Here is a 12554-nt window from a genome sequence, read left to right on the forward strand (position 1 = left end):
TGTAGCGTAGAATAAGACTGGGACCCGTGAGACTATTTGACAGCACAGATTGTCTCACAGAAAGAAAAAAAAAATTTAACCCTTAGGATGAAATTCATTTTTTCACTCCATTATACAGTTTATACACACATACAGTGGCATCGTCAAGTCAGTCCCCTGACCCAAACATCATAGAAGACCTCAAAAGAGCAGGTCATGCAAGGCAACCCAAGCATCTCACAGGACTAGAAGCCTTTTGAAAGGAAGAATGGGCGAAAAACCCCTCAACAAAAACTGGAAGACTGTTGTCTTTGTGTTTTTAAGATGTGATACAAACTTTTGCTTCAGGCTTTTGTTGTTTTGAAACTGTAAGACTGAAAAAAGTAATCTTAACAAATGTGTCATCTTTAGCTTTTTGCTGTTTGGAAATCAGGTCATCTTTTACTTCTATGTTGACTTGACTTGCCACTGTGTGTCCAAAAGGACTTTAACCTTTGGTGTGTGTACATTTTGCGATAATTAGTTGTAATGGATATCCCTCTTTACTTCATCGTACTTACCCTACCTTCTAGTGAGTTTTTCCCAAAAAATGTCATGAAAGATCAGTGTTATTTATTTACCAAAATGTTTCACCCACAAGGAGCTGCTTGACACCCTTCAGAAGGACCCGGATGAAATCAAGAGGCAGCAGAGTGAAGCAATACGCAAACTGACTGTGCTGAAGGTTAATGAGAAGAAAATGACACGGCGCTACGTCACCCTGCTGGAGCAAGAACAGCACCTCCGCAAGGAGAATGGCAAGCTAAGGGATGAGAGCAGCCACATGCAGGCCTCTGTCACCCAGAGGATAGGTTACCTGCAGAGATACAAGGTACAAAAAGCTCAGTTCCACCAACAGACTCTGGAACAAAGCCAGTTCTAATGTTTGTTTTCCAGACTACAGAAGTGAAGGGTTAAAGTAAATTAGCTACACCTTTCCAAAGATGCTGTGCTGCTTTTCTGAAATAATTTGAGTGGGGGAACAGCAGAGATTTTCTATTTTACACTTCTCTGGATATATAGTGAAAGAGCTGGTGTGTTTTTCAGGAGCAGAAAGATATAACAGTCTTAGAATTTGAAGCAGCAGCACATAGAAACAAGAAAATATATGGCAGGCCAATGGATATATATAAAAAAAAAAATGCCAGTGGAAAAAAAAAAACTGGAGATTTGTCCAGTTTGACTGATCCTGAACATGAAGGACTACCTTTTGTATGGATCTTCTGGTACTTGTCAACTTGTGCCTTATTCTCATACTTTTCTGAGTTATCATGACCATTGCAAATATTGGTCACGGTAACATTTTAATGACAACCCTGGTTGTCGAGATTTGGGAAATGCAGACTCTGGCAAGAATGCAGAATGACGTCGATTGAGGAAAAGAGCACAAACCTCCATCAGCTTTCAAAAAGTTCAGACTTTTTTTTTTTATCTCCAACCAAAAGTTAACACAGAAAGTAGTTCCCTGGAGATCCCTGTAACTGCAACTGTAACAAAATATGGACCAAAATGAGAGGATAACACCCAGGTTTCTAAACACAGTGAATTCCTTTAAAAAAATCTCAAGTTGAAGTTGTATTTGGTGTAAACCTTTATTACCAACATACAATGGCATCTTGATGGTGCTGTCTTCTGCTTGGTCTTCAGGAAATGGCTGCATATAAGATAGCAGCCCTGCAGAAGGCCTTGGATGACAGTGTGCCCTCATCAGACCTGGAGAAGGCTAACAGACAGTACACAGAGCTAACAGTCAAGTACAGAGACATGCTACAGAGGGACAGCCACCTGATACAGAGAACCACCAACCTCGAACATCTGGAGGTATTAAAATACATAAACTGTGCAAGTATTTTCATTGCACCTCCAATATACCCACCTTTAATATTTCTTTAAAAATTGACCATACCATGTTTTTTTTTTGTCCTTTCCTTTCCTTTCAGAGTGAAAATCAGTCTCTTCGTGAGCAAATCTCTGCCATTAATAAAGAACTTGAGATCACAAAGGAGAAGCTGAATACTTTAGAGCAAGCATGGGACAGCATCAGTGCAACTGGTATTTACTTCAGTTATTTTCATCTTTCAGAAAAAAACGTGGAGTTTTATTTTTGTTTAATTAAACATGATAAATAATGTTAATAATGTTTTTTTTTTTGCATGGATGTGGTGACACCACTAGACACAGTATAGGGCAGAAGCTGTCCACATGAAATCATTTTAGTTTTAACCCAATCTATGATGCAATATGAAATGGTTTAACACAAGACTTAATCCTACTTTGTGGATCCCACTCTTAATATAAATGTCTCATCCCCAATTGTGTTTTATTTTGTTAATATCAGGAGGTGAAAGTAGCATGGATAAGGCAGACAAGGCGTTGGCCAACAATGAGATGGTGTCTGCTGCAAGGCGAATCACCACTCTCGAGATGAAGGAGCTGAATGAGAGGCAGAGAGCTGAACATGCACACAAAATGTATGAACAAATGAGAAGCTCTCTCAGGCAGGTGGAAGAACGGAATTTAGAGCTCGAGTCCAAGTTTGCAGAGGTATGAAACAAACAAACAGCAGATGAGGTGTATTCTGTCAAACACGTGAGACTTTTTGTTGAACGGGATGTCTTTGTGACTGATTTTTAATGAATTGCACCAAATGTTAAAGGCCATGTAGTGCATCCTGCAGCCATCACAGTTCTATGATAAAGAAGTACATTTATTTGGATCAACTTCATGAGTGTTTTAAAGCTTGTCAGTCTTTGCCACATTCTCCTCCTCTGTTTTTCCTCAGTTGAACAAGATGAATGTGGAGGCCCAGAGGGTGGAGCGGGAGCTGAGAGATGAGCTGGCAGACAGTATCGGCAAAGCTGTGAGCGATGCTGACAGAGCCAGGATTGCAGAGTTGGAGAAGGCCGAGGCTGAGCTCCGCATTGAGGTTTCAAAGTACGTTTGACAGTGTGCAGGCCTGAGGTTGATCATTTAAGCTTTTATCATGAGTGGCTAAAAATTGCATTTCAAACCTTGAATGACTTTATAAATAAATGATATAAATGTTGATGAGGTCACAGTAGTGTAATCAAGAATTAATCTCTTAAGAAAACCAAATTATTTTGAATGAATACTTTATTAATCTCACAGTGGAGAAATTCATTCGGTTACAACCCGTCCCAGAGGACACAAAGGCACAGAAGACAGTACAAATAATTGACATGGGAAGACAGGGACAGGAGGACCACGATGCAGCCAGCAGGGCGGCGCCTCACTTACTTAGATGAAAAACAAATGAAAACAGGAGGGGAGGGAGAGGGAAAAAAACTAATCCCAGACTGTGCACCCGTTAGGGGGGGACACAGTGTGGGATTGGGAAAATGTTTGTGAAATATAAACTTGTCATTCTCTCTTGGCTTTTATTTTATAGGTGAAGGTGAAGCTGTGACACTTACCCTTGTGCTGTTGCTTATAATGTTTGGATTAAGGGAAATAAGACCATGCACTATTAACATGTAAAGAATGTAAAATGGTTTTGTTTATTGCACAGGCTTCAGGAGGTGTCTGACGTGGCCATGATGCAGGCGTCTGCTCTGCAGGCTCGACAACAGTCCAAAGAGAAGGAAGTAGAAGCTTTGAGGAGACAAATACTGGACTACCAGGTAATTGGGTGTTGTTCTTTTTCATTTTCATAAACTTTAATCTTCCGTAATTTTCCGATTACCCAATTCAGAAGCTTTAACTGTTACCAGTTACCTACATTAGTAAGTAAAGTCATGTCCTCTCTCTCTCTCAGTCGCAGTCAGATGAGAAGGCCCTCATTGCAAAGCTCCATCAGCACATTGTGGCTCTGCAGCTCAGTGAGTCAGCTGCTTTGGCCAAGCTGGAGGCCGCCACATCACACATCCAACAGCTGGAGGCCAACAAGCTGCGTGCTGAACAGCGGCTGGACGCCAGTGAGCGCACTGTGTTTCTCGCCCGGCAGGAGGGCAGCAATCGCTCCAAGCACCTGCGGCAGACTATCCAGTCACTACGCCGGCAGTTCGCCGGAGCTCTGCCTCTACCCCAGCAGGAAAAGTTCTCTGTGACCATGGTGAGCCTTCAGGAGGACAGAGCAAAAGCCCAGGAGGAGAAGAAGAAAGCTGAGGAGGAGAGGAGGAGGGCAGAAGGCAGGACGGAGGAAGTGGAACTGAGACTTAGAGGCCTGGAAGAACTCATCTCAACACTGAAGGATGTGAAAGGGGCCCAGAAGGTAATTCTGGCTGATTAAAAGTTACGTTAATGGAAGTTAACTGTTCGGAACGACTCTTTCAAAATAGTAGAATAACACGCTGCTAGTCTTGTGAACTCGTCTTGCCAATAAACTGCAATTGCTGAAAACCACTCCATTGTAAAACTTCAAACAGGTAACTGAGTGGCACAAGAAGATGGAAGAAGCTCGTCTGCAGGAGATGAGGAAGGGCAGGGAGCTGGTGGTCCAGAAGGAGGAGATCAGGTACCTGAAGAACCTGGTGGAAGAGCAGGAGCGAACCATCCGCTCTCTAGAAGAGGATATTGTGCAGCAAAACATGGTGAGAGAAAAGCTCATGGAACTGTCTGAAGACACGTTCAATTATTTCCTTGTACACAGACACAAATTCACAAATTTGTGCATCTTTTCTTTTTTTTTCAAAATGATGAGACACAGCTTTTAAGTACAGACATGTGTCAGTATTTTTGTGGTATTTAAGGCAAATGTCAAAGTAATATAGAAAACTCTTTTCTTTACCATGTCAAGCTTCAAGATGAGCGCCAGCTTGCATGGGATCAGCGAGAGGTGGAGCTGGAGCGCCAACTGGACCAGTACGAGAAGCACCAGAATGAAATTCTAAGCAGTACTGAAAAGGTAAACTATTGTTTACTGCCGTCGATGATAAAATATCTTAAGTTAACAGCAAGTGAAGCACAATTATTCAGAAACAGATTTAGTGATCAATTCCAGGATTAAGGTTAGTCTTACGATATTTTTGATTGTTTTCAGTATGAGGATGGTACCGGATCCCTACCAGACCCGAGTCTACCTCTTGCTCATCAGTTAGAGTTTGCTTTGGGTAAAGTCAGAGAGCATGTCCGCACCATCTTAGACACACAGGCCACCTGCAGAAGTCTGGATGAGGTATAGTATTCAGTCCCTGTTCATCAGTATTCCTCATAAATCAGATGCATTCACTATCCTTACACTGCATCTGATTTGATTGTATGCAGAAGTTGAAAGAGAGAGAAGCATCTCTGTGGAAGGCAGAACAGAACATCGTCTCCAGGGACAAAGTGATCAACGAGCTGCGTCTTCGGCTTCCAGCTGCTGCTAACAGAGAACGCCTGCTCGCTGACCTTGCCAAGCATGACGAGGGCCAGTCAGACAGTCAACCTGCCCTAAAGCTGGCTCACCAGACCATCAAGGACCTCCAGGGTCGACTTGACAAAAAAGAGGATGTCCTAAAGAAATACCAAAACCAGTTGGCTCAAGCCAGACAGGTACATTGATACAAGATAAAAGATGGAGCGCAATGGTTCTCAATGCAAGAAGTCTCCTATATTATCGCTGCATGCTTTTTAAGAGCCATTAGCTAGTTTATGAGTAACACCTTATCAGTAGTTAGTAGCCGTGGCTGCCAGAGTTAGGGTTTATAAATCTCCAGTGGGTGGAAAAAAACTTGGATTAAATATTTGTTAGCAATCTCCACAGGGATAATTTGGCCATTATGTACCACTAAGTAGTAAAAGTGTTGCATATCGCCCCCTCTATTTAGAAATGTGGAAAGTAAAAGCAGTGTAGCTTTCAGAAGGTAAACTTTTTTCTGTCCTTGCTGATCCCAGGATCAAGAGGACATGATAAAGAGACACCAGGAGGAGCTGAGAACGCTGCATCAGAAGTTGGACTTGCACACAGACACCTCCCTGGACCGCTTTAAACAGACAGCAATGGTACCACATGTATCCATGTCTGTCTTAGTGAGCTGTGTTTTTTTTCCCTGCGTAGATTATTTAGATGCTTCCTATAATTCCTGCTTTGTTTGTGTGTTTTGTTTATCGCTCCTTCCTTCCTTTGTCAAGGAATTGATAAAGAAGTCGACTATCAGGGTGCCGACCACCAAACATCTGGAGCGTCTGGCTGAGCTGGAGCAGACGGTTGCTGAACAGGACATCTCGCTGTCCTCCGTCACAGAGAAGCTGAATCTGACCACGGCTCAGCTGGAGCGACAGAGGGCCTTCACGGAAACACAGACTAAGAAACATGCTGATGAAATATCAAAGTAAGTATCTATTTATTAAAACAGATGTTTTGTTTTTTTTCTGAATTTGACCCAGTGGTCACCTTTGAAGATCAGCCAACCAGAGTCTAAACCTTTTGTTTTACAATTGAAAGCATATTCATTAACTCAGGGCTCACATGTTAACATCATTGCATTTAGTGAACCCCAGATTAACAGGAATAATGGCACATTCAAGTGTGAGATACCTAGCACTGCAAGCGCTTAGCTAATGGGGATCTCAGTGACGATCACTCCTTATGTGTGAAAAGCCTCACAGTAATGGTTGATGTCAGTGCCAGGGCAACTACAGATTTCTGTGTTCCCTTTCTAAATGAATCCACATGCTTGCAGAGCAGGTTTCATTGTCACGGTTCCATTTTCTCCACTTTTTATTGAGGACGATGTGGACTATTGGGTTTGATTACTTCACAAGTTGAAAACACCATATGGCCCCAATGAGGAGGTAGAACAAGCTGATACTGCCAGACTGTGTGGAATACAATGATATTAACAACCTCAAAGTGACTTCAGGGATATTTGAAGGAAGGATGTTAAGGAATTTAAAGTTTAATAAAAAGCAGCTACAGCAAAGCAGATTAAAGGAGGCTTTTCAAGATTTCAGTAGTGCATTGGGACATACTGTAGGTATTTCAGCCACATGAGAACAAACCCAGTAGCAACTACAGCCTCTCAAAGGACAAGTTGATTCTCACAGCTCATTGACCATAATTGATTAACGCGAAGAATAAATAGACAATTAGTCCTGGATGTTTTGTCACCAACTATGTTGAATCTGCTTTGTAATGTAATGTTCTGTGTGCCAAAAAGACCCACCAACCATGCAGAATCTGGCATGCAAGACATATATCTCCCTGTTCAGTAGATACATTGTCTCACATGTGGTTAAAGTCAGACGCTGCATTGTGAGTTGGCCTAACCACCAAGGAAAATTGCCCAGCCTGGCCTTGACAAATATGAACTTTAAAATTACCCACCAAACAGTACATGACAGAAATATCATCCTGCCTGGAAGCACTACTTTCCTACCTGCCCAATGAATGTAATGTCACCAAAATGGCAGAACAAATGGAAAGAAGCATTGTTTCCCCTGTCAGAAAGTCATTAACCTGTGTGTATGATAGTTCTGCTACACGTGGTTCAGGTGTCCTGCCTGAAGAAAGACCCTAACCCTACTTACAATTTCAGTAGTTTCGGACACCCAGAAAGGACAGTATTAATAAAAGGTACAGCTTTGCGTCTATTTAAATCATCACTTATTTTAAACTTGGCTTTGGTTCAATTCTATTCATCTTAATTTGCTGCAGGCTAAGTATTGGATTGAGTGTGTTCCCTTTAAGTGTGTGTGATTTTCTCTATAATCTTGACTACATCCCCTGCATACCACATTAGCCACAGAACACAAGAGACACATGTTGGTCAGTGGAAAATGGTGCTCCGGCTGTGTGGAGTCAGGAGTAATGATCTAGAGGAAGCCTAAGGCCTGTTCTCCTGCTCAACCTGACAGATATAAATTAAAAGCCATGTTAAAGGTGTTTCAAATTGTGTAACACATGCTGATCAAATCTGCACGTTATAAAACAAATTAACAGAGGATCTGTTGCAGGCTGGAGGAGTACCATGCTGCCCAGGTGAAAGCTCTGACTGGTGAGACTGAGGATCAGAGGATCCAGATGGCCCAGATGGAGAAGGAGATGAACTACCTCCAGACAGAGCTGGCAGCCCAGAAGGAGGCCAACGTCCGCTCCCCCAGCAACACCATGAAAAACCTGGTGGAACGACTGAAAGCACAGCTCACCCAGAAAGAGAAACAGCTCAAGGTCGTTCTTCCATCTCACAAGTTTACTATTGCGCTATTCTTTTTTGGTCTGTGAGATACAGTAATAGTGAGCGACATAGAGTGCTTGGTCCTGTTACAGATGAATTATTTAGGAATGAGGAAATCAGGCATGCAAATGATTCCTGAGCATGTGTCATGTCTCTGCATTGGCTGATGGATTGGTAACCTGACCTGGATGTTGTCAGTTGTAAAAAAAAAAAAAAAAAAAATACAGCTAAGTTCTCCTACTATTCCCTGCATGCGGAAAAAAATATTGCTTGTCAAGCTTATACCAAGAATGAGTGTGAGAGATAGGAAACGGATGATTTGGTGCTTTAACTGTAAAATGAGGTCTGACCCCTGCACTCATCATATTAATCAGAGCTGGCATCTCATTGCTCCATGTTTTCTCAGGCTCTCAGTAAGGCTCTGCTGGAGCTGCGGGCGGAGATGACGTCTGCTGCAGAGCAGCAAGTCATAGCCAGCGCTGCCCAAAGAGAGGAGAGTCTGAATGTACAGATGATGGTTGACAGACACACCAAAGACCTAAAGGTGGGACCCCTTTATCATAATAACACACTTGTTTTTCATGCAGGTTGTTTTTCATTACTGACATTCACTGACACAAATAAAGCTCAGAGGCAGCGGAAATATATCTGCTCCCACTTTTGTGCTGATAAGCAACCTTTAAGGTACTTCTGGAGTGTGTTGATTTATAGTCACAGCCTCCAGCATCTCTGTATAGTAGCTCAGCACGTGTGTCTGTGAACACATCGCATGTGCCAGTCTCCTATTTGACATTTGGCTCCAAATGGTCATCTCGTTAATCACCATCTACAGCCAGTAGTGAAATTATCACGATTTATTTTCACCCAATTAAAAAAACTTGCCGGTTAGTCTGTGTAGCATAACCTGGCTGACATGCTTACATTGAGAAGGTTACAACTAATAAAGTTAAATGTTACTGACTGGGCGCTGTATTTGGAGAAACTGTCATTTATAGAATACCCTTATCCTCATCGAATTAGAGGTATGCTATGCAGGATGTTCCTAAAAAAACTATAAAATAAACTCTCTCAATCATCACTTATGACCCATTAGAAGTGTGTGGCGGTATATGTATCTGTAGAGACCCTGCAATCTGCCTGTGTTTTCTTGTTTTCTTGTTATTTTGCTGTTTTTGGGTGTCAGCCTTAGTGGGTGTGTAAGTCCCAGCCAATAACAGCATGCAGGGTGTGTAAAAAAAACAAGCAGGTTACAGTGCTGTCTCAGAATAAGATATACAGTATCAGACCTTGGAAACACAGACCACAGAGCATACATACTACATACTAGCACACATTCTTTGATGTTTTAGTATATTAATGGGATTTCTTGTCGATAAGAAAACTATAGAATATCACCAGACCTAGCCTTTGTAATGAAAAATCCCTCTTCTCCTAAGGTGCGGGTGCAAGAACTTAATGAAGACCTTCAAGCTGCGAAAGAGTGTGCCAAAGCAGCCAGAGGCCGAGAGAACACCCTGAAAGAGGAACTGGACGGCCTCAATCAGGACCTCCAGAGGAGTCAGAAAACACAGAGACGCCTGCAGGCTGAAAAGGAGGAGAGAGAGCAGGAAATCCATGAGCTCAAGCAGCAAGTCAAGAGGCTCAGCAGCGTCCTTCAGGTTAGTATCTGTAAGGAGCGTGCATTAACACACCCAATACTGGTTTGTAAGAAAGCATGCAGCTTGGTTGGACTGTGATCTGGAGCTTGCTGTTGTTGTGAAAAACAGCCACATGACACAGCCACTGTCAGCATAACATCATGTGGACAAATGAGCAGAATCTCCTGATGCATGCAAGACATACAAACCCTGAGAGCCCCTTCCACAGCAAATTTCAAGAAATTGAGGAATGCATCTATAATGCACTGTCACATTCTTCTAAGAAGTAAGATCAACTCCTCCAGATATCTGATTGATCTAATTATTTGGGTATTCTACTAGATCAGTACCAGTAAGTTAAAGTCTAGATTTGTCTCAAGAATTTGGCTGCATCTCTGTCTCTCACATTATATCTTTGTCTTTCTCAAAAGTGAGGTGTTTTCAAGATCTTTTTCTTTGTTTGCCGATTAGAATCAACCAGAAACAGATGGGAAAAGCCCAATCATCGAGAATCTGCAGAAGAAGATCAGGAGGCTGGAGTCTGACTTGGAGAAAAGAACTGAAATTAAAAATGTTAAAGATGATCATGGAAAGGTTGAGCATCAATTCAGTCCCCAAGAAACATTTTTATTACATCATTTTTATTGTTGTTTGCATTACTATCATTCATTACACATTCACTTGACTTGATTGTCTGACAGGCCAGAGACGAACTTGTGCGTTGGGAGGAGGGTAAGAAATTGCAGGCCAAGATGGAAAAGGTGAAGAATTCACTGAAGGAGAAGGAACGAGAGAATGAATCCCTGTCGAAACAGCTCAGCACTGTCAAAGACCTGTATGCTAGGTTAGTGTTTACCTCATACTGGACAGTTTGCAAACATTCTTTGATCTTCTGCTTTGTGTGAAATAGTAATTGTTGTTTAATGCTGATAATAATTATTTCTATCATGAGGTCTGCATGTAATGTTTTATGATCGATTAATCTGCTGATTTTTTTCCCTTAATGAATCGTTTTGCCTTTAAAATGATAACTTCAAAAAATGGCTGTGATAGTTTTCCAGAGCCAGAGTTTCTGTGCCGATGTGTTCAATGTCCCGTACAAATGGGAGAAATTCTGGTCAAATCTTGACTGTATCCAGGACCCTGTTGGCCCATGTTTTTGCGTCCAACTGACTAATGGACACATCATTTTTTGAAATTATTAATTGGCTGTTAGATTGTCAGATTGTTATTCTCTTCTTAAGTCTGACAACATTATGAAAAGACCCCTACATAGATGGACCTGTTTGAGTTTAACCAGAAACAGCTGCTATTGCTCTCTTGCCAAAGTCACCAGACTCCAACTGCAGTAAAAGCAGACTTATCATCATAAAACTCACTGCAACACATTTTCCCAGTGAAAAATGGGTAATAACCAGATAATGGAAACCCTGAAGTGAAGTCTCCATATTCCTTGTTTTATCTGACCTACAGTCAAAAACCCAAAGATACTCAATTTATTATAAAAATATAAAACAAAGAAAAGCTGCAATACTCACATTTGAGAAGCTGGAGAGCACATTTTTTGCTGTTTGTGCTTAAAAAAATACTGAAACAATTGTTTATCAAAGTAGTTGCAAATTAAATGTCTGTCAATTGATTAATCGACTAATCGATCCAGCTCTAATAATAATAAGAGTGTACACTTATCAAAGGGGGGAGGTGGAGGGTTCGGCTGTACAGCTGTACACTCTACATGTTATATCTCACTTCACAAGAACCCCATTCAGGCTTCAAACTAACAAACAGTTTGTACATGTCAGCCAGCCCTTCTATTTCCATTCTGTGTTTCATGGGGTATGCAGGCTGGAGCAAGAGAAGAGTGCACTGCAGAAAAGGCTGAAGGCTCGTGGTGTGACTGCTGATCAGGTGGTGGGAGTGCGATCCACTGAAATGGAGAAGGAGATAGAGGAGCTGAAGAAGAAGAACTCAGAGCTGGAGACACAGATCCTCACCATAAAGTAACGAGCAGTCTTTAAAAATCTGTGCTGCTGTTCAAAATGCTCCAAACACAGTTTTATTTTTATAGCATAATTCCTGTTAAAATGCAACACGAAGTACTTAACATTAAAAAAATGTCATAAAAGATATACATTAGATATAAGATATACAAGCTGAGTCTGTCAGAAGCCCAAACACCAAAGTACAGTCATAGACGCGCTCAATACAGCATCCATTGAGAGTGAAAGTTAACACTTGAATTATGTAAAATAACTGCGATGTACAGTACAGGAAATGCATATATGCTATCACTAACTAATGTTCTGTAGTTTGCATTTGCCACTCGTATCAACCTCCTGCGTCTATGAAATATAATGTTAAGCGATGTAAAAACCTTGTTAATGAAGCTCATTATTGGGTCATATAATGATGAAGACTTTCGTTTTCTTGTTGAACTTGCAGAGAGCACCAGGCTTTACCTCGTGATGACGCCATGGAGAATCTGACCCTGAGGAACCGCTACCTGGAGGAGAGAGTCCACTCCTTAGAGGGCCAGCTATCCAAAGAGCCTTCATCAAGACCCTCTGTAAGTGCTCAGCAACATGACTGCAAAACAGTCTGACAGATAATTCACGTAGCAACATGAACACGTGAAGACTTATTTCGATTGACAGAAAAATTTAGTTCTTTGATAAATATTTGTTAATTGTGTAAGAAGATTATCAAGCGAAGGTGCCAGACATTCTTCGCTTGCAACTTCTCAAAAGAGCGAATTTGCTGTTTTACATAATTTTAAATTGAA

At 41.5% G+C, this 12554-nt stretch overlaps 1 protein-coding gene across 4 annotated transcripts in view; it reads left to right on the top strand.

Moving 5' to 3' along the window:
• The window catches only part of cep290 (centrosomal protein 290), a 37734-nt gene that overhangs the window by 15753 nt on the left and 9427 nt on the right, over positions 1-12554 (top strand). For all 4 annotated transcript variants that reach the window (XM_041938610.1, XM_041938611.1, XM_041938612.1 and 1 more), the window contains 20 exons: positions 620-850; positions 1666-1839; positions 1959-2070; positions 2357-2562; positions 2801-2952; positions 3548-3659; positions 3794-4249; positions 4404-4568; positions 4775-4882; positions 5018-5152; positions 5242-5511; positions 5854-5961; positions 6091-6290; positions 7915-8128; positions 8542-8679; positions 9572-9793; positions 10244-10366; positions 10474-10616; positions 11617-11772; positions 12215-12338. In XM_041938610.1, coding sequence (XP_041794544.1) covers positions 620-850; positions 1666-1839; positions 1959-2070; positions 2357-2562; positions 2801-2952; positions 3548-3659; positions 3794-4249; positions 4404-4568; positions 4775-4882; positions 5018-5152; positions 5242-5511; positions 5854-5961; positions 6091-6290; positions 7915-8128; positions 8542-8679; positions 9572-9793; positions 10244-10366; positions 10474-10616; positions 11617-11772; positions 12215-12338 — 3549 coding nt within the window. The remainder of the gene's footprint in view (positions 1-619; positions 851-1665; positions 1840-1958; positions 2071-2356; positions 2563-2800; positions 2953-3547; positions 3660-3793; positions 4250-4403; positions 4569-4774; positions 4883-5017; positions 5153-5241; positions 5512-5853; positions 5962-6090; positions 6291-7914; positions 8129-8541; positions 8680-9571; positions 9794-10243; positions 10367-10473; positions 10617-11616; positions 11773-12214; positions 12339-12554) is intronic.

This window comes from Chelmon rostratus, chromosome 6 (genome assembly GCF_017976325.1).
Source record: "Chelmon rostratus isolate fCheRos1 chromosome 6, fCheRos1.pri, whole genome shotgun sequence".
Classification (NCBI taxonomy): Eukaryota; Metazoa; Chordata; class Actinopteri; order Chaetodontiformes; family Chaetodontidae; genus Chelmon; species Chelmon rostratus.